The sequence below is a fragment of the Chinchilla lanigera genome, unplaced genomic scaffold (genome assembly GCF_000276665.1).
Source record: "Chinchilla lanigera isolate Chin_1 unplaced genomic scaffold, ChiLan1.0 scaffold00016, whole genome shotgun sequence".
NCBI lineage: Eukaryota > Metazoa > Chordata > Mammalia > Rodentia > Chinchillidae > Chinchilla > Chinchilla lanigera.
Window position 1 is genome coordinate 27,947,742 of NW_004955417.1, and position 25,241 is coordinate 27,972,982.

The window sequence follows — 25,241 nt, forward strand, 5'->3', positions numbered from 1 at the left end:
GTACTTAGTCTGTTTTAACCTGTGGCCTGCAGTGTAACAGTTGAGTGGGGGGACAAGCTTTCGAGGAGCAGTTTTCATTTGCTTTGCTTACTATCTGCTTACCTTTTTGAGTCTCACTTTTAAAACTGAACTGTCCCTTTTTCACTGCTTTCCTGAGTCTCATTTCTGTTCTTGTTTTTGCCACGTTTACAGTCATTTTCCTACTCTACCTCGCTCCAGATACAGTCAGAGCAGTGAGCACCACCGCAGGTACACCTTCCTTACAGTGGAGTCTGTGTGTAGAACTGCATGTTCCTGTCCGTTGGTGTGACATAGTTCACTTTCAGTTCTGTGTTTTGTATAGCTACATGTGGTTTTTAATGAAATATAGAAACATTATATTTATCAAAATTGTGAAAGAAAAATATATATAAACTAACTGTAATTGAATGTAAAAAATACACCTTGGTGCATTAGAAGCATCTTTTTGAATATTTTAAAACTTGTGTTCAGTAGGAATTACAGTTTTGTCTGTTGTCTACAAAGACACAATCACTGTATTGTGTTTGCATTGATCACATTCAACTGCTCACCTTCCTTGGCAGAGTCCCTAAGTAGATGTTAGTCAGCGTGGCTGATTTGTACACACGGTCTTAGCAACCCGTTTTCTTACCTGTGTGCTCCGGACTGGAGGATTCTGCCTTTGCAATGTTCAGGTTAAACTGATTTGTCTGCAGTTATCTTGTCACAGGTAACTCACTGATCTGCTCCTTTGCCATAGCAGAGAAGCGTGAATCTGTGAAGCGTACTGGATGTATAAGAAAACTTTTGTTCGTTTGTACCTGGCGCTATCTCTATTTCCACAGGGGGAGTTTCCAGTGAGTCCTATGTAGTCCAGTTCTATAGTACTTTAAAGAAATGCAATTTATGTCAGAGGGAAACGTCAATTATCTGGCATTTAAGAGGAAAGAACATAACTAGAAATTGAAGGGAAAGAAGTTTGATAAAGTTTATGTAATTCTCAAGGCTACAGGTAGCTTTAGAGATCTGAGCCAATTCGTTAGGAACACTTTGAGGTCCTTTAGGCAAAGAAGAGAGTGATCCTGACAGTGTGGTAGTGGGGTGGATGAGGATAGTGAGGAATTATGTGCCGTGATTAGTCACCCTAGCTGTTGTTTCAGCGTGATCTGGGTTATATGCGACTGTTCTTGTCCCTATTAATGTGAGTTAAGAGTTGATAATAGTTTTGTAAAAATAATGAAAGCTAATGAGTAAACTCCAAGTGTTTGAATTCACGTGGGTAAATATGCAAGTACACATGAGAAGATCAAAAGTAAATTCCTAATATTTCAAATTTTCTGATGTCTTTCAGTAAATGTAGTAGACATTTACTGCCTCGCAATTTAGTTATATAGTATTGGTTATTGATACTTTTAATTTTCTGTTGCATTTTCTCAGTCTCTCTTGTGTTATTTTTCTTTAATACTAAATAATTGTTACATTTTGCTGTTCTGTCTTTTATTATTACTGCTGCTGAATAATACATTCTGCCTCATTTTTTGTTGTAATGATCATTTATGTTACAGTCTAAAAAGTAGTTATATACTTGTATCTGGATACTTGGCCAAGGCTTTTCTTAAGGTGGGTCCATGCATGAATGACACGTTTCTGGTTCTAGGCTTTTTCCTGTTTACTCTGTCATCTGTTCTTTTCATTCTAAATTAAAGCCATGGACCACAGTGTTTACACTTTGTATTCGTCTTAGTCTCAGTTACCTATAAGTAGATCATTTGCCTCATGGTGTCTTTGCAGCTCAGTTGTGTAGACAGAGTTGTTTCATCAGCTCTAGGTTGATTATTACCTTCCTAGACTTTCCCAAGTTCTTGAGTTAGGCTTAACTGCCTGTTTTGAAGGGCACATGTATCAGTTATCTTTCTGTGCCATGATTTTATTTGTGGTCGGGAAACTCAAGATCATTATTGTTTATATTAAATTTGTTTTAGAAAATGTTATCTGTGTCTGACTATAAGGCTTATGTGTTATATGCGCATACCTATCTTATATGCATTGAGTTGTGTGCATTGGTCTCAGGCAGTAGAAACTCATGAGGACTTGAACTCACTTTGTAGCCCAGGTTGGCCTCAAGCTCATAGTATCCTCCTGCCTCAGCCTCCCAAGAGCTGGGATTACAAGTGCATGCCACCATGCCTGGCTCCTGACATACTACTTTTTTTCTTATTTTTTTTATTTTAAAGAAAGTAGTAATGAGAAACACACAAAAATTTTTTTTGTCATACTGCTTTGATACATACGAAAGAATGTGTATAAATTTCAAATTACAGTAATGAATTAAATGCCCATGAACCTTCTACCCAAACTAAGGACCAAATCATCTGGTTTCCGCCGTGAACTCCCTGTGTCACCCTTGCCTATTGAAGACTGTGCCTCTTCTATAGAAATAATGTATGTGAACTGGATTTTTCAGCTTGCTGTTTCTCTTCTTTGCTTTTCTAAAAGCTACTTTGAGCATTTATTTTTGGCTTACTTGCTTTCTAAATTATTCCTCCCTCCAACCTCCATACTAGTCTACTGTGAGATTCTTGGACTTTTTCTTTCCCTGAAACATCTGTCGAAGACATAAGATCATATATAGTCACCTGTGCATCCTCCTTTATTCATTTCCATAATGTCCTATTCTTGTATCTGTACCTCCTGTGTCTTTGTGTGTAATACAGGTAAGCACATTTCTTGACTTCTTGTTAATGCTGCTTTATTCACTGATGGTTTTGCACTTGGCTTTGGCCTGCATCACAATTCCTGCCGTTACCCTGAGCAATGTAGGCATTTCTCTATAGGATCAGTCTGCAACCACTCATTTTCTTAACTATTTCAAATATAGTGAGTGCTGTCCCGAATTCTATTTCAGTCAGTAGCTCCTCTGTCCCATCACTTGAAATTGTTCTGCTTTTGCTATCTTAATTCAAATATTCCTCTACTCTTGGATTTAAGAGCCGCATGCCTCTTTCTTACTCTTTCATGGAGTTATTTCTACTTCATTTGTCTTTTATATCAGTAGAGAACTCTGCTCTCTTCAGCTCTTTATCATCTCATTAGTCACCTTCTCTTTACCTACTTACACACCCAGAAAATGGATTCATTCTCAGGAATAACCTCAGTGCTTTCAGTGCCTTGTTTGTACTCGAAAAATTCAAATGTAGATAAGTCTCTTTCTCTTGCAGAATAACTTTTGAACTAAAATATTCCAGTTCTTCCTAATTCACCAATTTGAGTCAAAATAACTGAACACTTAAAGGGAAAAATGACCTTTTTATTGAGGAGTTTGAATGAAGAAAGTGGCTCTGATCTCTCAGGGTGTGGTTTTCCTGCCTAGGTTTCAAAGTAACATAGGCTCTCACCTGGAAATTCTCCTTCTGAGAATAAATACATTGTTAATATCTCCAAGAGCACTGTAGTGTGGCTGTATAACATTTGGAAATCTCTGAGTGGAATGAGTGTAGTAAACTCAATTTGACGTTCTCAGTTCCTGAGCATCATGGGAATTCAGGTTTCCATTGGTCTGTATTCTGTAAGATTATAACATGAAGAATTATGAGTCTGGCTCTTTAGAACAGAACTGTTGAAGCATAAATAGTGTTTTCTAAACTTTGTATATTACTTCAAGAGAAGAATGTTGACTAAGCATCAGAACGAACACTTTTTCTTATCTTCTCTCCAGATTATGTCAACCACACAGTTAGCTTTGATTCATTGCATTCATTATAAAACAAAAACATTTTAACCAACGTGTACTTGTTGTTAATTAATACTTTTTAAAATATGCTCTTTGTTTTAATAAATATGCCTTCATAGTTTAAAATATACTCGTGTGCCCTACTTGTCTTCCTGATGTTTATCTCTATTTACAGCTGTGCCCAACATTTTAAGGGAGGAACAACATTTGCTGCCACTGATGGTTGGCAGTTGGCGGTGTGTGGAAGGTCTCACCGAGAGACAGCAATCCTGCTGGGTCCCCAGATAGGGACAGGAGCTGCATAAATTCATGTGGAGGGAGGTGGGGTGTCAGTGGCACTTAAAAAACATGCACGAGCAAAGTCACAGAAGGAATCAATGTCCTAGTTTAAATCTTTCAGAGCATTACCCGCAAGATAGAGAATAGTATGGAAAGAATCTGGAATGATAGAGTCCTGATTAGGAGGAGACTTGTGTGTTTCTTAGGGAATTTAGGTACCACTGGTACTTTTAAGGGTTTTAATTATAGGATGACTGTAATACATTTAGTCACTGAATGTCCACTATAGAAAGTAGCTGGATCCACTATAGAAATTTTGACTGGAAGAGGAAAAGTATGAAAAGAAAAGCAGGTGCTAAGGTTGTAGATGGAAAGATAAAGAACAGATGGAAGATGTAGTAAAGGAAAATCAATAATACCAGGTAAGTAACAGGGTTTGGATGTTGAGGGAGAGCACAGAGTGAAGAAGAATGTCCAGTGTGACCGGGTGGCCGCTGCGCACACATGGCCCTTAACAAGCGCTGGGGACTTGATGGAGGAGCCGGCCATGGGGGAGGCGAGGCAACGCTGAGCGCGGAGTGCAGTGAGCCGCTTTGAAATTTACCGAGGGCCTAAGCCGCTGGAGCAGGGCAGAAGCACGTGGAAGCAGCTTGGGAAAGCGCCCTGAGGGAAGGCCGAGGGGTTTGCTCGCCTCTGTCTTGGAGGACGTCACAGTGAATTGGCAAACTGAGGCAGGAGGGCTACTGAAGCTCATAAAGAAAGAAAGTGAGAAAAGCGAGACTAGAGCTAAAGAGACAGAGAGTGTTAAGGAATAAATAAGGTCAGCAGTAATAATAACAAACTAAAACTGACTGATAGATTTTCAAAGTGGGGGTTTCAGAAGGAGGTGAGGCACGGGGTGGGGAAAGCAGATTATGATAAACCTGAGCTTGGCTGGGGGATAAGACAGTGAAGGAGCTCCCTGGCAGAAAGCTTGCCTGGCACACATGAGGAGCTGGGTTCCATCCCAGGACTGAAAGAAGAAGTCTCCTGACAGTGTGGAGGAGAAATGGAGGTAGGGTATGTGCTGTCAGAGGGTGTCTGTGGCTTTTGGCGTAGGGAGCTTTGTGTGCCCATGCTTTGTCAACTGACGCAGAAGAGGTGTAGGGGAGGTAAAATGAAAACACAGAAAAGGGGATGCCTAGAGCAGGGGCCTTAGAGGACAGAAGGATGGGCTAGGCTAAACGCACATGGATTTGTGAACAGACAAAACTGTTATCACTGACCCAGGAAGAAGACAGGTAGAGGACGAGCAACTGAGAGGAGTTAATGGAGAGAAAACACATGGTGAAGCGAACTGGTGTTATACTTCTGATGGATTTTTGAGTAGGAAGTCTTGGATTAGAAGATAGTCTGAGCTCTGCCTGCTAGTGTTTGAGATGATCAGTCAGAAAGTTGGTGGTGGATAAAGAAGGAAGAAAGGAAGGACAGTGGCAAGAATGGTGAGACCAGAGAACACAAAGTGTCAAATGAGATAAGTAAACTGGGCATGTGCTATGGCTGTGTCTGGACGTCTCCCCAGAGCCTCATGCAGTGATGGGGGGTGCTTTGTCAAAGGTGGCTGGATCTAGAGTGTGTGATGTTGGGATTAAGGGTGTGATGCTAAGATTAAGGGTGTGTGATTACTACATCAGTCCACTGAGTGGTTTGGCGTAGTTCTGAGTGTGGATAACAGAAAGGGCCGCCCTGGTGTGGGTGCTTCCTGCCCCAAGGATGTGTAGCCTGGGTAGAATATAAGGGACAGGAAGAGGGCTGCTGGTCACTGCTTGTGGGTCGCTGCTTGCTGCTTTGCTGCTTCCTGCCTTCCACACCAGGAACTGTGTTTTAATTCCCTGTGATATCCATCTGCCTTGTCACCCTCCCTTGGAGCCAGATGATTGTGGACTGAAACCTGTGCAAACTATGAGCCAAAATAAACCTTTCCTCCTTTAACTTTGTGTGTCAGGTATTTTGTCTCAGCAACAAGGAATCTGAGACAATGTAGATTATGAGACATTTGACAGAAATTAAAGATTGAAATCAAATTTGAAGTATTAGAGTTTAGGGTTTCTAAGTCTGTCATTCAGTTGGATTCTAGGATCCATAATATTCTCCCCAAAGTAGTGGACTGACGCAGAAAAAAAGGTGACACTCCTTGAATTTATGACAGTGTAAGGGCCTGGGGGACGATTTTGGGGGACAGTTTTGTACATATGTATAAATAACGTCTCCTGTCCTCACCTTAGGAGTTAGGAAGAAGAAGCTTGTGGACAGGCAAGTCCCAAATCACCCGTGACTGGGGGAGAGTGATTGGAAGTCGGGTAGTCTGTCAGCAATCTGAATGAATAATGGATTTCATGTCAAGTACTGTCCGAGAGGAGAAAGGACGGTGCACGCTACGCAGGACAGCACAGGTCAGATGTGTCTCTCAGGAGCTCTTGTCCTCTCCTGCATCCTCGATTTGTGAAGCTTGAAAGAATGTGCGGCTTCTGCAGCTCGGGTTACAGTAGGAAAGTCTGCGCTGAGAGCACAGTGCTTCTCAGGGGACTGTGCTCAGGGAGCTCCGCAGGAGCAGGGATGCGAGGGACGCTTGTTACAGTGGAACAAGGATTCTGGAAACTTTGGCAGAAAATTAGAGGGAAGTAACAGTGAGAGCAGAGTACAGGAGACAGAGTTTAAGGAGCGGATAGTATGGATAGTGGGGCTTGCCTCTGACTTGACAGACAAGAATTCTGTAGAGATGCTTGAGTGTAAGCGATTCACCGCAGCGTATCCTAAGTTTATCTGGAGTTGTCTTGGTGCCGGAACTGGACGCAGGTCCCAGGAAGGGTCTGACCAGGCGTAGAATCGTGCAGAGGGTTGCAGTGGGGTTTGAAGAGAGGCCACGGTGGTCATATCTCAAGGTATGCGGGGCCACAACCAAGGACCCTGAGTAGAGAAAGGGTTCCACCGGAAGCTGGTGCAGTCATGGTGACGATTAATTGCCATGTAGGACGGAGGTTGCTTTCTGGCGGATGGCTTCCTGTGAAGGAGGACAGAGAGCCCTTAATAAATGCAGTCAAAGCCAATAACCTACACTTCCCCAGCTATCTTTTTTAAATCTTAAATTTGCTGCATTACCAGACTTCTCACAGCTGTTTTCTTCTCCTAACCTAATTTCTGTTTTTGTCTCTACTTTCTCTTCTCTGAGAAGTTCCTGCATTAATTTCTTATTTCTGTTGTATTCCAGTCTCCCTCCTTTATTGATTTTTTCTCTGTGCATTACTGTTGAAGTCTTCTGAGTAAATTCTTCCTATCCTGCCACCTCTTCAAGGTGTAAGAACGGTCTGCTTCATATTCATATTCTCTCTCTCATCAGTTGTCCTGACTTTGTATTTTTACATATGCTTTTCTCTGTTACATCATTTTCTAAGCCTAAACCCTCTGCAGTTTGACCTTTGCCTCTAGCACTACACTAAGATTATTTTCTCCATGGTTATTATTTGTTAAATCTTTTATGCATATTTATCTTTATCCTCCTTCTTCCTTTTTTGTGGTATCTGCCACTAATTTCCTTTCTCAGCTTTTTTGTTGTTGTTGCTGGAAGACAACTAACTTTATTATGCCAGCGGGTGGATGGGGGATCGCTACCAGAGCATCAGCTCAGAGCCGGCTTTGGGCTTGCTTTATACTGGTTTACAAGCGGGAGATACAAAGGCTGGTGAATTTGTATTGGGTAGCATCAGTTATCCTTCCTCTTTTTCAGCTTCTTTAATGCAGTATTCTCTTAGTTTTTATTCTAGCCTGTGACTACCCTTTTGTCTCTTTAACCTCTACTATTTTCCATGTCTTCACCTTTGGGACATATATTTTCTTATATCCTGTTGCGCCTGTGACTTTGACTAAAACTTCTAGTTGTTAGTGTAGTACCAGGCATATCATGTGATCTCAGCACCATATGTACTGAAAGAATGAATGACAATGTTAAAGTATCACTGCTAAACAGTGACTTACCAAATTGCATCTTTCTTGAATGACTGATTTCTCCATCTGATAGGTATTTGCATAAAAATATTCTTCCAACACTTCACAAATTTAATTCCCAATGTGAATTCATTATTTTCCCTCCAAGAATACTTCTATATCTGTTAATAATTTATTTCATTTCTGAGGCTGGAAATTGAAAAGTTTCTTTTTGATTCTGGAGTCTTTTTGGCCTATGCATATCTACATGTAATATGGTAATTTGTGAAACATTACTAAGAAGAAAATGCCATTCCTACTACCAAGATTTATAGTTCAATGAAGTTAATGAGCTATATAATCAAGAAAGCCAAGTTCAGTTTGCAGCTCAGAAAATAGAAAATTAGTTGAATTTGTGTGAGTTTCCATAAACTTTAGTTTGCTCAATCTTAAAATGAGAGAGCTTGGATTATGTGGGCTCTGAGTTCCTGTGTCTCTAACATCTGTTCGCTTACTGCTGTGTGGGGGGCGTGCTCTGCACAGAGAATCCTATGAATATTGTATAGCATGATTTTCAGTGTTTTGTCCTGCATCCCTTCTTCTCTATTTCCTCTTGTGTTACTGTAAGTCAGTCTTTTTCTAGACTAATTCATTCTGTGTAATACTGCTGAATTAATTTCTTAAAATTTGAAAATTATATTTGTTCAGAAACTTTATTATTCTTATTGAAAACTAAGTGCCGTTTAAACATCCAAACCAGGTATTTATCATCTTCACCAACTAACTCTGAGCTGACTTTCTAGCATTTTGCCGTATGGCTTGTTATTCCCAGCCTTACTAGTCGGGGCTTTGTCCTCATTACACGTGCTGAGGTGTCTGTACCTGCCCATGGGCGCCATCCACCTTTTCTACTACAGTTCCTAGCATGCGGAACACACTTGGCATGAACTTTTATTTGATAGCTCCAATGTCTGTAACACCTCTAATCAGATACTACCTGCTACTTAACAGAGGCCTTAATTTTTTTTGATTTCCAATAATTTTGTATTGCTTTTTGGATATCATGTCATGCACAGTGACTGAGGCAGTGGCATTTAAGCTTGAAAATGAGCGCATCTTTTTGCTTAAGCAGATGTGTGTGTGTGTGTGTGTGTGTGTGTGTGTCTGATGTTGTTACACAGTCTTCTGGCTGAGTATTGATGTGGGGTGGCAGATGCTGCCAAATACCCTAGGCAGGGGCCTATGTGAGAGATTTGCATTACACCCACTCTACCACCCATATAAAGATTCAGAAGAAAAATTGGTGAAGTTTTTCAAAGTTGACCTATGAAATTGTTGAAGACAGCATTTGTATTATTTGAGTGTGAGCACCATACTTCATTGCATAGTTTCATAGAGTGATAATTCATATTTCTGTATACTTACAGGTATTTAAAATGTTTGTTCTTTATGGAACCTTTAAAGATCTAGAAAAGATTAATGTAGGGCCAATAGTTTGGTAGAATAAATTATATTTTTATGAAAACAAAGCATTACACTCTAGTAGTCACTTAAAATAGAAACTCAGTTATAAATTACAAATTTTATAGTAAGAAGGTGGCAATTGCATTACCTCTCATGATTTTTAAAATTTATATATTAAAAACCTGTTAATTTACTGCATGGTACTTGTGCTGGGTAAATAATACTAATTCTATTTTTTCTGCTATTTTTGAAATAAAAATGAAATAACCACAAAAATCATAAAGAGTTCAGTACCCAAAATGTCCTCAGAATACTTACACCTTATATATTATGTGCTCATATTTAATAATATATCTTCATTGTTCACTATGGTATTTATCACTACTTTTCTGGAAGAAAGTGATATATCTCATCTTGTGATTTCATCTAATAACTTTCTAAAAATACCTCTATAAGTGTGAGAACACTGTTTTTCCTGATAAAATGCACTTGTCTGTGGTAGTCATATCTTTTCCTACATTAACAGTTTCTCTTAGCAATGTCATTGTCACATTTTCATTATTTTTAACTTGGATAACTATATATTGTTATTTTTCTGTAGGCTAATTTATTTTTAAGTGATACAGTCTTTATTTTTATCTCAGTAGAAATAATTTGTAGAGAAATTCTATTGTGCCCAAGGATAAATTCATCTATCTTCCTCCAAAGTAATAAAATATTCCTATATATGAACAGAATCACTTATTCTTCCCATGGTGTTTTGTGTCTTATAGTCCTCCCTGCAGCCCCTGTGGTGCTGGGGGCTGGACTCCTGCAGGCCAGCAAGTGACCTGCCACTGCGCTCCACCCTCAACCATGGCTTAAAATTCTCTTAATATTAGAAACAATGTTAAAAATAATACAATTTTTAAAAAATGATATTTGTATTGTGCATATTGTGAAGAATATGAAAATTAAAAGTTTTTTGAATTTGAGTCATATAATTAAATTATTATACATTTTAATTACTCCAACATGCCTCACTTTTATGTTTTTAGTATATTTTATGATGTAATTATTACTTCAGTTATACAGCTGATTACCAGAAAATCTCTAGACATTGAAAATACTAGTTGAACAGAATGTAATGCTTCTGCTGCTAAGCACTTACTATATTGTACACTGTGAATATGGGAAAGGCAATTCCTGCCACAGACATGAGACTGGGTTCTAGCTTTACTTCTTCCAGGCCCGTACGCCGCTCCTGCCACTGGTGCTGGGGCCTGAACCCAGGTCCTTTGCTCTGAGCTGCCTCGCCAGCCCATTATTTAGTTCCTAATTTGGGCCAAGGTCTTATTAAATTGCTAAACTGACTACCCTGGTCTCCAACTTCAGACCCTCTTGCCCCAGCTTTCCAGAGTGCTGGAGTAGAAGCATGTACCACCACACCCAGCTTACAAATTTATTTTTTTAGTAAACCTACTAAATTTACCTACAGCATCTTTATAATAGAAACATGAGACATCTTTGTCTTATTTTAAATATATATCAGGTTACGAGTTTTAATCTAGCATAATTTTTTGGTTTATGAATATTACTTTGAAACATTCCATTGTGGTAGTTTTAATTTTTTTTTTACTATTTCTAATATTCTTCTATCATATCCATAGATACTCTGTACTGAGCCTGCTTTGATCTGGACTTGTATCATTGGGATGCATGGATGGTGGATGCATGGATGCATGGATGCATGGATAGAATAGGTTATAGAAAAGAATGCCAACAGATTTATTCTTCCCGGCACTCTTGCATTAATCCCTGCACGTTCATGGAAAATGGGGACCCTAATGTAAGTTGCAAAAGTGATAAAATAAATAGGATGCTTGAAAAATTTTTGAGTCTTTTAAGAACAACCATACCAGAAAAATAATTGAAAACTGACAGCTTCTCTAGATGATTATAAAATTATTTTTCCTTAGAAATAACTAAAACAAAGTACTAAAGTATATTATTAGTCTTTTTGTTTTATTCTTTTGTTATGGATAATACTGACATTAAAGTCAAAGGCCTTTTGGATTGTTTTATTATCGAGGCCTATTGTCCGTTCTCATCCCAAAGTCTGTGTGTCTGTGTATGCTTTTTAAAGCTATTTATTAAGATAGTGGCTGTGGTTAGGACATCATCAGTCAGTACAAAGTAGTGGAGGGCCTCGTACGCAAAGCCTGTCCAGAATCTTCCAATTGACGATAGAGGCCACTGATACAGAACAATAGTGTACCAAGCCTGGGAAGCGTCACATTAAAGATCTGAAATATTTTAAACATAAGTGAGAAAATATGAACAATTTATTCAGAAACGGAACATAGATTATTAAATCACTTTTTGTACTGGTTGTTTTTGAATGAAGATTATTGGTACAGTTTAGATACACACGATGATCACATTCAGCACACGGAACTTGTGCCCGTGCGTGACACCTGAGTTCCTCCCCCCTCTTCAACTCCTCTTCCCCTCCTTATTTACAAAGCTTTGCTTCTATTTTATCCTTCTTTTTTCTCATTTTTTCCCTTACACCCTCTCTGCCCAGTACCCCTTTCCTTTTGAACAATTACTACATATTTCACAGTACCTATTATACATTTGGATTCCTATATACACTTTCCCAAATGCCCATCAACTGACAAACGGATAAAAAAAGATGTGAGCTTTTTATACAATGGAGTACTACTCAGCCATAAGTGAGGATAAACCTGAGACATTTATAGCTAAATGGATGAACCTTGAGACCATATTCTTAAGTGAAATAAATTGGACACATATATATATAAATATCACGTTGTCTCTCTGGTGTGGGATATTAAATCACTTTTTAAAAGAAAATTATTTACCTAAAAATATTTAAAAATTATATAAAGTTTTTCTGACCTTTTTTGTGACTTACTGTTTGATAAAGCTTATAGCCACTCTTCTTTGAATGCACCCTTTTTTGTGTGCATAAAGTAAAATTAGTGGGATTACAAAGGAAACTTCTTATATTGGAATTCAGTTTCCAAGTTGTGGATTCTAGGAAAGCACTAATGTATGTAAATCTTGCAAGTGGTTTTCTGTTATTTCCTAATTCTCTATTGCTGCTATTCAAAGTTATTTTTATCTTAAAGTTAATGTATGGTCAAAATATAGGTGGAAGATCTCAGTTCTTATATCTCAGTCACTGAAGAACCTGCTTTGGCTCTGGATGATTCATGCAGTGCTGCTTTAAATTTTCTCATCAGTAACCCCAAGACTTACAGAAAAATTTCATGTTAAGATCAGTGTCATTTTTTGGTATTCTTCAAAAAATATGTATTCAGAAATTTAAGAAATGCATAGACTGACAGATAGATATGCCTTTGATTATTGTACACATGTACAGAGATAGTATATTAAAAACATGTGACACATTTTTAGCATATTTCTTTCTTATTTTTTTATTTTGAAAATAAAAGGAAAACATTAACAACCATTTACAAAATAGCAAAAGAATACAAACAATACAGAGTTACAAACAAAGTGGTAGGAAATTAACAATGCTTGTTGTATTACATATTGATATCTTCAAAGTGGTTTCTCATGAAAACGAATACAGACATGCAGTATTGATCTATCAAGGACTCATTAACAGTTTCTTTCAGCAAAGAAATAGAAGACAGTAGAACAACTATGTTAACTATCCTGTATATACATACATACAAAATTTCTCCTTCTTTCCCTTCTCTTTTCCCACATCCCAGTTGCTCTTTACCCTTGAGCATTTTCCTTTCATTTCACAATGCCTATCATACCTCCTAGTTTTTATTAACTCTTTCAGGTCTTACACTAGTGAGACAATGCGGTGCTTGCACATGCAGGTCTGATTTATTTCACTCATGAGTATGGTCTCTAGTTGTGACTATTTACCTATAAAAGCCTCGAGTTTATCTTTCTTTATAGCTGAGTATTCCGCTATATAAAAGTACCACAATTTTCTTATCCAATCCTCGGTGGATGGACATTTGGGTAGCATATTTATTTCTAAAGAAAAGTATTCTCTCCAAAATAGCTTATTGAAAAAAAAGAATTGTGATTTTTATACTGAAGTTGACTTTTTCATTTCTTCCTTTGAGCTGTAATTAAATATTTCATATGAATGCACATTTAATCTGTTAATTTGACAGGTTCTGGATACACATATAAAAATATTTGTTACCTTAGACTGTCAACCTCATTCCATTACTCAGACTTAAATTGTTTACAAATTACTTGACCTATGTATTTACCCTATACATTTAAAGTATAAAATAGTTGCAATGTGTGATATAGAATAAGTCCTATACTCACTTTGTAAAGTCATCTAACCTAATGGCTATCGGTCTAGAATTTTATGCCACATAATTCATGTCTTTTAGGAAATTGTGCCAGTTTTTCTTATTTTTCTTTTGCTTTAATTGCTTGTAATTTTTCATTTTCAAAAATAAGATTGAAAGAGTTCATATATAAAGTGAAAGTCCTTTATGAAATTAGTGTCTGCTTTGCTCACTATAATTAAGCATTTTCATTTGTGGTTATAACTGGGTGGGGAGGTCATAACGATATAAATTATACTTTTGAGTATAATTATTGAGTGTAATTATTACTTGAGTTGTGGAACCAAAGTTAATGCTTTTAGAGTTGTTTTACAAATTGTGGATTAGTATTAGAAGACATTTATTGGTCACATTAGGTGTAAAGATATTATAATATGCCCCAGAGACAAAAAAATCAATAATGATAGACTACTTAAATTTAAGCATTGTTCCTGTAACAAGGATTACATTTTAGTATTAGGCTTGTTTATTGCTGAAGAGGTTGTATAGTTTCAGGGTTATTATTTTGATCAGTTAGTGCTGATTCTGCACTGACTGACGCTGGTAGTGCACTTAGATGGGCCGCCTAACCAGGTTTCTGCAGAGCAGTTTCTCTCAGAGCTAGATTTAATTACAGCTACATGCCTTACCTTTGCCCAGTTTTCCTATAAATGCATTCTGATGCTTCTCTTTGAATGTTCAGGTGTACCAGTGCATCATGATTGTGTTAAAAGGCTGTTTATATCTTCATTAATTCTGATTAATACTGATTAATAACTTCAGAGACTTAATGAATGCTTGCATGGTTTTACTTCAGTCTTTTGAAAATATTAGAAAAAGTCATTTAATTCTTTTAAAATAGAGTACATAGTGCACGTGTTTCATGTAGGGAGTTCGTTTTTGGAAGCATTTTTCCCGGGTTATAACAGGGCCATTCCTGTTTTCTTCGCTGGGGCTCTTTGATGACGTAGCTTGGCTCCTTAGAGATTCCTAAGGAACTCAGTGAGAATTGGTCAGAGTATGTTGCGGAACTTTTCTTGCTACTCAAAAACCTTAAAAAGTTACCTTTTCAAAGTCAGTTTGATGCATCATAACCAAATAGCAGAGGGCACTAAAGGTCAACTGAGCTGCTTTGTGACTGACGTTTCAGGGACTGTGAAGCAGCAGATAGACAGCCATATCACAGATCCAGATCAACAGAACAGCGGCCTCTCCCTGAGCGGACCACCGCCCGCTCCAGATCCACTGAGCGTCCCGACTCAAACCTCATGAGGTCGATGCCTTCATTAATGACGGGAAGATCGGCCCCTCCCTCACCTGCCTTATCGAGGTGAAAGATAAATCAATCGGACTCACTTCCCCTTTGCCCCCCAGCACACCATTTTATTTTCCCAACGACTAAGTGGTCTCTTCTGTCATCTTTGGCTGATCGCTAGTAACAGTCAATACTAACCTTTTTGATGTGGACACACTATTTATATTCAGTGGATATAATAGTGTGCGGTGATCATTGTAATTTGTTTATTACCTGTCCTGACTGCATTTGTTTCGTGATTTCTCATTATCAGGAGTCCTGGGTAAATCCCCTCATAACTGCTGTGTCATGTTCTCCTACACAATGAGAAATTGCTTGTGTCCATTAGACATCACTTTTCCAACCATCATAACGACAGTAAACAGAACTACTCTTTTAGTTTCTTTCTGTGCACACTAATAGTCATGTATTAACCAGTGTTTTCTTTAGCAGAATTTTGAAATAGTCAGGGTTTTATTATAGTTTCATGGGATATCTTCTAATGAAGGGATAGTTAATGTAAGCCTGAGTAAAAAAATCTCTGGGTCAAGGAGGAAAGGTTAGTGTTAAAGAGTTTGAAGTCTAGTAGAAAGAAATATAAACTCTTAGCTTTTTTTTTTTAACTGTAGAATTCTCTTCTTGCTTTCATATGGATAGCATACTAATTTACATTCATAATTTCATGGACTTATTGTAGGGTTTTGTGTGCATGTATGTGTGTATGTATGCATATTACACAAAAATATGAACATCTTTTTCTATTTAAATAATCATTCAAATATCCATATTTTGTCCTGTTTTCCTAACCTTTTAATCAGCAGCTAAACCTCTTTTAAAATTGCACTTACACAGCTATCATATCAACCACATGTATTAATGGTGTTTCACTCACTGTGCTGAAAATGAGTGTTGATGATGTATCTTGCAGATCACATCCCCGCACCGGGTCTGTCCAGACAAGCCCGTCAAGTACTCCCTCGGCAGGACGGAGAGGCCGACAGCTTCCACAGCTCCCAGCAAAAGGGACGCTGGAGAGAAGTAAGTGTTCTTTCTGTTCTGTCACATAGGAAACACACGCGGAAGCTAACGTGATTCATGGTGCTCTGATTACCTTCGCGTTAGTTCTCTTCTGTCGTTATTTTATGCTTTGGGTGCATATCACAGAACTTAAATTTATGAATATTATTATATATTTTGCAACTCACATTTATGATATTTATAAGTAAACTATCTTTAATTCTTCTTGCACATTTTTCAAATTTAAATACATGTATTTTAAAAGTGAACTTTAGTCTTAAGTAAGCAGTTGGATGATATTGCTTTGCTGTAATTAAGCTTATGTAATTGCTGATAATTACATAAAGTTTATTAGTAACTAGCTAAATTAATTTTCACACACTGCAAAGGACTGATGTACAACAGTGGTGATCCTTCTCAAAACTGGAGTGCAAGAAAAAGGTAATCATAAATACACAAAGAAAGATGCATGTTGTACTGATGTTTTTAGTCATTTCAGTTTTTCCATAAGAAGCAATATTTGTTGACACACACATGAACGTACTTCTCCAACATTTATAAAGTCTCAGATAAAAGAGCTCTGTACGCATGGATAACAGAATGTAATAATTTTTAGCATCATTTAAAAGGTGAAGTGTATATACATATAGCTATGTATGTTTCAGTCACCACGTAGCTTTTCTTTCATATACAATACCTTCTTTGCCTTTGGAAATTTCTGTTGTTTTAACCCCTGTGCTTTGGTTCCTTTTTTGTTTTGCTTTTATTTTTGTTCTCCCTAGAAAATGGAGTCAAGGAGATAGAACCTTATGAAGGTCTGTACATAAAGGAGGGTTTGTTTTGTGCTGACAGCCTTTCGGAAGGCTGCGCGAGCAAAAGTAACCCAAACTGCAATTGACGTCCTCTCGCTAGATGGTTTTGTGTACAGTAAATTGCTTTGCTTTACGATTTCTGATAAAACGCTCACATCTTACTTGGAAATATTAGCAAGGAGTTCAATTTCTTTGTTTCATCAAGAATGCAAAGAATTTACCTTCTTTTAAATGACTACAAAATATTTCCTCTTTTTAAAATATTTAATTTGCCTTTTAAGAAAAATTTTAGATTTTGTGTAAGAGTTTAAAGATGTCAATTGCAGTCTCTGTTTATGTCATTGAGGATGTACACATAGTCTAGCTGTATTTATTATCATATATTACATCTTGTGTTTATGATGATGTTTAATTGCTAAATTTGGCTTTCTAGAAAAGGAAGTTATTGAATTAGTGATTATGGTTTATATTTCCTGCATTGTTTTTCATGTAGCAAGACTGCTTATAGTGTATCAAAGTTAATATGATATACTTTTATAGTCTTATCATAAATTCTACATTATGACTCAAGACAGAACACTGAGTTGTGATATGTGGACATTTATCAGAGCAATAAAAAGTACTCTGCCAGTAGAATTCTGAAATTGTTGGTTATTTTTTTTTAATGCCAAATCTCTAGCACACAGAATAATGCCTGGTATGTTGTAGGCACTGAATAAATATTTGTTAAATGAATACATGAAATACTTATATAAAAACTGAAAAACCATTTCAGGTAGTGTATCTTGTTGTTCTGCATTTGCTGTACTAAATTTCATGTTGGTAACAAATTTGAAAATGTGTTGCCTTTGAGCAGCAACACTTTTATTCCTTTATAAAACTTGATGTATGTTATGTCCTTCAGGTTATGACTCAATGATTATTGACTACTATTTTGTATACTACTATTTATTATGTACCATAATTTTGAACAGTACTGTTGTAATTAATAGCATATTATGCTGCCTGATAAAATTATCTCAGCAGGATTCCTACAGTCTCAAATTTATTGGCACGAGACTGAAAGGATATAATTTTAAATTTCTACAAGGAAACTTCACTAGTATCTGGGATTTTTTCGTTTTCTCAAAAGGCTTAAAGATCTGAACTTTTTCTTGGTGTATGAAGTTAGAAACATAGCTTATGTCACAATTGTTTTAAAACTTTGGCTTTAATCTTTTATAGCGTAGTCTATCGAGCTATCAATAGCTTCATTCTAATGTAATACTAAATACAGGTATGCCCGAAAACCAGTCTTATTTCTCATACAGAAAGTCAGGATTCATAAAAATGCTATGGGCCTTGCCAACAAACAGTTGTTAACTATTTGTTTTCTCCCTATATAATGCATTAAAATCACTAATTTTCTTTAATATGTCCAACTAGGATTTTTCCATTTTTTGGTTTCATAGAAGAAAAGGGAGTCAGAACTTCATTTGTAATTTTAGTATGAAGTGAAATGGTATTGTTTTGTTTTACGGTTTTTAAAATGTTTTCATATATATTAATATGGAGGTTTCAGCTGATACATAATTTTCTTGAGTTTTAAAACAGATAATAAGTCTCTGAGAGATTTTTAACTTTTAAGTGATTTTAAAGATACAGTTACCCAAAACAGACTATTAGCTGTCAGTTCAACCCAAATTATATTTGACTATCTCCTAAAAAGTTTGTCAGGACTTGTACTCTAATGGCATTACTTTAAAATCAAAATACATATAGAAACGCATGTTTTATAATTCTCTTCAGCAACTAAAATGAGCAAATTCTACTTTAAATCTTTATGATTTTGGTTAATTATTTTATATTTTTAATTTAATTATCCTAAATTCTTATAAATTTTAGTTTTTCCAGTGGTAGTATATTTTGTCATCTTATCTTTGCTGAAAACTTGAGAATAGAGCAACATGGAAAGTATGATATACTTGACTACTCTAAAGCATTGTCATTATTTTACTTTCCCTACAGTGATATACTGCTATTTTATAAAGCTGAAAATTGATAGCATTTTTGTTTGTCCAGCATTGAAGTTACATAATATTATTTTTCTAATAATACACCCAGTTGGTAGATAGGGTCTGCCTACTTTACCTAGTTAACACGTATTGCAAATATTTGAGCCCACAGTCTCTCTCTTATAGACAATTAGCATCATAAAAGAAGACGGTCTGATAATTGATTAACAGTAAACTTACTTGGTTTTCCATCACACGTCTGAAGCTTCTTTAAACTAATCTGTTGGTCCCCTTATAGTCATTATATCATAATTAATGTTTTGTTTCATTTTAAAAAAAGAAATCCTGCTCTCTTGTCTCTCTGGTCTCACTTTGTCTTCATTTTTACTTGTGCAAACGCAGAAGCTCATGAAGAAGCTGTGCATGCGGAGGAGGAGGGGGTGGAGAAACAGGGAGAGGAGGTCAAAGCAGGTGTGTCTGTGTGCTGAAGGGAAAACATTAGCGTTTTACAAGCATAACTTGTCAGTTCATGTAAGACTTCGGGTACCACATTTACAAACCTATAGTAAATGCCAAATTGCCTTTCAGTACTAATTATAAATCATTACTGACTATCTGCATGTTTTTACCTAATTTTACTGATGAAAACATACTATATAAGTTATCTAAACAACTTGCCAGATCGATTTGCCCAGCAGATTGACTTTTTTTTAAGATTTAAAATTTTTAGAGACTATGATCTTTACCCATTTATTATTTCCTAAAATAAAAACAATTAATTTCTTTGTGGTAGTTCTTCCTTCTCGGTCAATATTGCCGTTGTATATGTCAACAATCATAATTTTCTCCCTCCTAAATTGAGAATCTCCCTCCTAAATTGGTTTGCAGACACATTATTTCTAGTGTTTTGTGAACATTCTATGCTTACATATGATTGTTGCCTTTTTGGTTAGAATATTCCCATAAGTATTTTAAAACCGAAAACATTATATATGTATATATTTTTAATCATATTTAACTCTTTTTCCTTGAAACTCAAAATTGAATCCTAATATTTTTAAGCTCTTTCAGGTTTTAAAATTTTAACTCTTTGAGCAGTGCAAAGTACTGAAATCTATTTTTATTACATCTTTAAGCAATTCTCATTTTTATTTGTGAATAGTAAAATGTGTGTACCTTTTTTCTCTTGATCTCGTTGTGAGAAAACAGTGCAGTTCTGTATATTGTGCATGAGATATATTTTCATGGATACATTCTCTAAGTGGAATTTGTAGCTTTACAACAAAAACATCTTGAGCTCTGGTTGCTACTTGAGGCCCAGCAACTTTTTAGTGTCACAAGGATAAGAAAAATCATCAGAGCATATTTGATAAGAGAAACAGAGGCAGTTTTGCTTGCAGAGTGACAGAAACTCACGCTTTCTCTGTTCTGAATATCTAATGTTCTAACTTCTAGAGTTTCACACATCTTCCATTTTCTGGGGATGTGTGTGAGTAAGATTTTTGGAACATTGTAGAATGAATTCTGTTTTCATCTAGCTGAGTGTTAAGCTTTCTATTCACCCATTCTTCTATGTCTCCTACTAGTTTACATAAATACTAAAACTCTTCACACTTCATTAAGTGACACCCACACTGAAGTCATTTTAGGATAGTGTCCTTTTTGGGACTTGATCAGTAGTTAATATTGCTTTAACTGAGCTTTATCAACATTATGAAGTCTACTTGCTGAACTAGTTTGTTACATGTGCCTTTCAAGATTAACCAGTAAATTGTACATGAAATTATCCTAAAAGCATAAGAATAATGTAAAATGGCTCCATTCCTTGTGTTTGTTTTTATTACTTTTCCTATAAGGTAGGAAATATATACTTTACTTCTGTGTTCATTAATGTGGAGTGTCATATTTAGTGCATGGATTGATTGATTTTTCTCGTGTGTGATTTCATCCTTTTGGTGTGCTTTGTTCCTTGGGTTGTTACTGACTGGAATTATTAATCATTGTTGTTTGTTTTTGATGTTATAAAGACAATGAGGGAGAAACACCAAGCCAGCCTAGTAATGGGAAAAAAGGCAAGTCTGGAATAAAATTCACAGTGCTTTTTACGCATTAGATACTGCGATGAGGTTTGCAATGTGCATGAATATACTGTTTAAAAATTAGAGTAAGTGGGCATAAGTATTAGTCCTAACTTACGTTGTCTAATACTTAAAACATGTGTTCTTATTTACTTCTGAATATGAGCTTCTTTATCTTCCTAATGCCTACCTCATTGGTCCTAACACAATCCTTGTTTGTTGAAATTGTATGGCACTGAAGTTGGAAGGTTTGATTTGTTTATCACGTTAAGTGGCAAGTGTCTAAGGAAAATAGTAGTGGTTTTGTAAATACATACTGTGAAAAAATAGCATAGATACTTTTCCATCCAAAAAGTATATTCAAATTGAACAGTTTAAAAGCTAAATTATATCAGCCACAGGGTTGCAGACTTCTAATCCTAGCTCTCTGGGAGACTGAGGCAGGCGAATGCAAGTTTGAGCCCACCATCTGCAAATTAGTGAGACCCTATCTCAAAATAAAAAATAAAAAATGAGCTAGAGGTATAGCTCAGTGTAAAGGCCCTAAATTCAATCCCTAGTACCACAGAAAAAGAAAAATAACTAAATTGAACTGATTAAAAATATTTAAATTAGACTTTTACAGTGTATAATGAAACAATTATGGGTTAATGAACAAAAATAATGAGCATAATAAAGTGAACATATATAGTACAATATTTGTGGATTTTTCAGTTTTATACACATTAATTAATGTATTGCCTAGGCAAGTAAAAAGATTATGATTTTGATACTTAGATTTGTTTTACCCATACTTGTTAATGATCTGTAACCCACCAAAACTAAATTCTATGAAATTAGCATGTATATGTTTTACAGTAATTGATAATCACATATAACTACATGTACTGATCTAGAATACCAGCATTTAAAAGTGTTACATCTTTTGCTCTATCATAGAGTAGCGTTGGGCCAGATAAAGGTGGATACCACTGTGGTTCAGTAACTCAGTGGAAAAGGCCTTTTGTACAGAGCTCCTTGTCTTCATATTTTATAAATGGTATCTCCATTGTTCCATAAGAGATCTAATTAGCTTTAAAATAATTTTAGAATTTTTATTAATGCAGAATGTTAAATATTCATTAATATATGCTAGGATGTGGTTAATAAGAGAAAAATAATATGACAATAAAGAAAATGAAATCACATACTGTAAAATATGAATATTCTTCATCATCAAGAATTTAAATGAGCTCTCAACATATTTGTCATCTTTAACAATTTCTTGATTTCCACAATTTTTCCTCAGTACATAGGAAAGAAAATTTTGATATATATATTTAAATATAAATCAGTGACTGGAAGAATAAATATATCTTCCTAAATCTTCAGTTATTAGGGAAGAGTTTTAAACATATTGGAAGCCTATTGGCATGTAAGCACATCAAAATGTTTCAAGATAGCATCTATTTCACATGAGGTAAGTAGGTTAAAGATTTTAAGTAACTGATGATGCAGTCTCTCTCGATAGGTTCTTTTGTTTTCCTGACCTCTAGTTTGCCCAGAATACCTTTACACCTTTCACCTCTGCTCTGTTTTCTTGTTACTTCCTTTAATCTTCTATATGAAGATTTTTCAAGACCTCAGTTACTTACACTTATTATGAACTTATTTTTTTACCACATATAGGAAACCCTATTATGTATATCAGTCCTATGTATGTTATTATTGAACTTGGAAAGAAATTAATGAATAAAAATTTGAAATGAGCAAAGCATATTTTATATATACTAAGGCTCAATTTTACTTAGTTTTATCTTTTGATGGTCTACTTATAATTAAAGTCCAGTCCATCCGTCTTTTCCTTTTGCTATCTTCTTTTGGAAGAATGGCTTTATGTTGTTAATTTTGAATATCATGATTCATGAGTAAATGTAGGGTGGCAGGTTGTTTTTTTAATTGATTGAAGCAGATTTGTGGCTCACCAACATTCTACAAATGAGAAGGTGACACAAGTGTCTCCTGTGGTCCTTCCAGTACTTCCATATTCAGAGTAAAAATAAGGTAGGTATGACTCTACCTGTAACTACCTGTATTTACTAGAAGTGCCTTAGCATCGAGGAGCCTAGTGGGCTTAACCCCATCCTACCTTCATATTGGAAATGCCAAGGAGATACATGAGGAAGATAACTGCATCACACATCTTGCTGCAGCAGTGTGGAATTGTTGAAGAGGCACAGTGCCCTTTGCCTGTTAATTAGTGAGGTGCATGATCAGTGCAGGTGGTCTCCTTGCCCAGCATTAATGGTCGGATTGCTCGATACGTTGGATGGACTGTTGCAGTCTCAAATGAACACCTGTCTGAGCCAGTCCTGTTTTTACATGACTTGTCATGCCTTCAGCGAGGTAAAATTAGATTGTGTTTATGCCATGTAGCATAGCACTATAAATTAATAACCTGAGAATGGCATTATTGGTTTTGCTGTGTGCATAGTTTTTTTTTTTTATTTGCTTGTCCATTCTTTCTACAACTAACGTTGAGTACATACTGTGTTTCAGTCTGCCCTGGTTGCTGGAGATATTTGCTTGCTAAGTCTTTGCCTTTATCAACCTTGCGTTTGTTGGAGGAGGCAAATACTAAACAAAAATGGAAGAAGTGGGAAAAAATAGAGTTTCTACTAATTGATAAAGGGAAAAACTTGAAAGAATAGATTTAGTAGGAAAATGACATTAGAGGTGTTGTTCCACATCCAAGTTAAGATATAAAATAGGCAAGTTTAAAGATAATCTGGATACCAGGTTACAGCTTGTGTTACAGCTATAATTTTCAGAGCCATCCTTTAAAGAGAACTGGTGAAAACCATGAGCTGGGCTGGAACCACTGAAAAAACAAGTGCAGATTACTAAAACAGTTCAAAGAAGTACAAGCTAACCCACTTTAACCTAATTTAGAAGCTGGAAAGTAAAACAGTAAGATTGAAAAAATGGGAAAAATAGAAGAAATCATGGAATACAGTGCCTTTAAATGTAAGTTAATAAAGTGTTAGGGTTTTTGGCGCAAGTAAAAATACCTTTATTGCAGACATGGAGAAGACCACAAAGGAGGGATGTGGAGCTTCTGAGGGCCTCTCTGGGGGAACAAAGGCTATATAGGGCCAGGCCGGGGGTGGGGTTTAGGGGATGTTCTGTGTGACTTGGCAGGCAGTGATTGGACAGGGGCAGGAAAAGGGAAACAGAATGCTGTACAAAAGGAAGTAAAAGTTGTAATATTACTGGGGAGAAGGAAGGCAGAGCCTGCCACATGGCCTTTAGTGGGCTGTTCCATATTGGCTCACCACCGTGATGACTTTGCAGAATTTTATTAAGGTGGAAAACCCATCATTCCCGTCTTTTGGTTATAGGGGGTGACGACTCTCTTAGGCTGCTTCCTGTTGAATAAGGGCTTTGTTGTGATAAGGGGTGAGGGGACCATGGGCATCCCTTAGGTAAAGCAGGTTTTGGGGCTCTTGGCTAGAACTAGGAACTTGTTGTCAGCATTAGCACACATCCTGGATTGGTGAAATCTTGAAAACAGTTTAAAAATACAAAGTGTTACGAGAAGGAAAACAACTATCGTGAATGACGGGCCCAGAGAGGGAGGAGAAAGGGAGCCCGTGATCTGAAGGTGTTATCTCACCATGACCATGGCGAAGAAGTGTGGCCATATCCCAGCTGTTAGGACATCCAGTACCCTGCGGTTCTGGAGCACAACTGCTGTCATAAAGTATCAGGAGGAGGAAAAATTTAGAGTAAAATGATCATCAGATTTTATCAGGTAGAAAGTCTCCGTGCTGACTCAAGACCAGTTTTGGTAGCATTGCAGTCTTGGTGGTGTGGTATTCTGCTTAGTGTGGATTCAAAGAGGAAACAAGTAAGGGAGTGAAGACAGAAACCGCAGGAAGAGTTTGGTTGTAAAGGAGAGAAAGGAAATAAAAATCCATAGCTAAAGGAAGAGGTCAGGGGAGGAAACATGTGGAGGGTGTTTGGGAAATGGTATGTTCACTTAGTGTCTTGTAAAACCAGGTCTGCCACTTTACTACATAGAACAACTGGCCCCAAACCGTCTCTCTGTGGTTTACCAAGATATCTGTCAGCGTTCTGTGACTTAGTTCCTTGGTTTAGAACCAAAGACTCACAGATTTGAAGAGCTCTTATGAGTCTTTTAGTAAAACCGCTTTCCCTTACAGATGAAGAGCATAATTCTAGAGAGAATGATGAATTTTTTCAACCCACACAGCTATTTCGCACAGCTCTA

General features: G+C 36.5%; 1 protein-coding gene and 1 long non-coding RNA gene across 6 annotated transcripts in view; one reads left to right on the forward strand and one right to left on the reverse strand.

Moving 5' to 3' along the window:
• The window catches only part of LOC106148219, a 30,961-nt gene extending 14,913 nt beyond the window's left edge, over positions 1 to 16,048 (reverse strand). The window contains exons 1-4 of one of the 2 annotated variants that reach the window (XR_001233469.1): positions 15,960 to 16,042; positions 8,021 to 8,179; positions 6,269 to 7,049; positions 3,299 to 3,563 (exon numbers count right to left, since the gene is read on the reverse strand). This is a non-coding gene — a long non-coding RNA (uncharacterized LOC106148219). Of the gene's footprint in view, positions 1 to 3,298; positions 3,564 to 6,268; positions 7,050 to 8,020; positions 8,180 to 15,959 lie in introns of those variants that run through there. The other variant, XR_001233468.1, reaches the window with a different exon arrangement.
• Rims2 (regulating synaptic membrane exocytosis 2) overlaps positions 1 to 25,241 on the forward strand; it is a 383,342-nt gene that overhangs the window by 199,652 nt on the left and 158,449 nt on the right. For 2 of the 4 annotated variants that reach the window (XM_013512859.1, XM_013512863.1), the window contains 3 exons: positions 193 to 249; positions 14,924 to 15,103; positions 15,996 to 16,105. In XM_013512859.1, coding sequence (XP_013368313.1) covers positions 193 to 249; positions 14,924 to 15,103; positions 15,996 to 16,105 — 347 coding nt within the window. Of the gene's footprint in view, positions 1 to 192; positions 250 to 14,923; positions 15,104 to 15,995; positions 16,106 to 16,866; positions 16,900 to 25,241 lie in introns of all 4 variants that reach the window. The other 2 variants (XM_013512858.1, XM_013512860.1) reach the window with 2 other exon arrangements.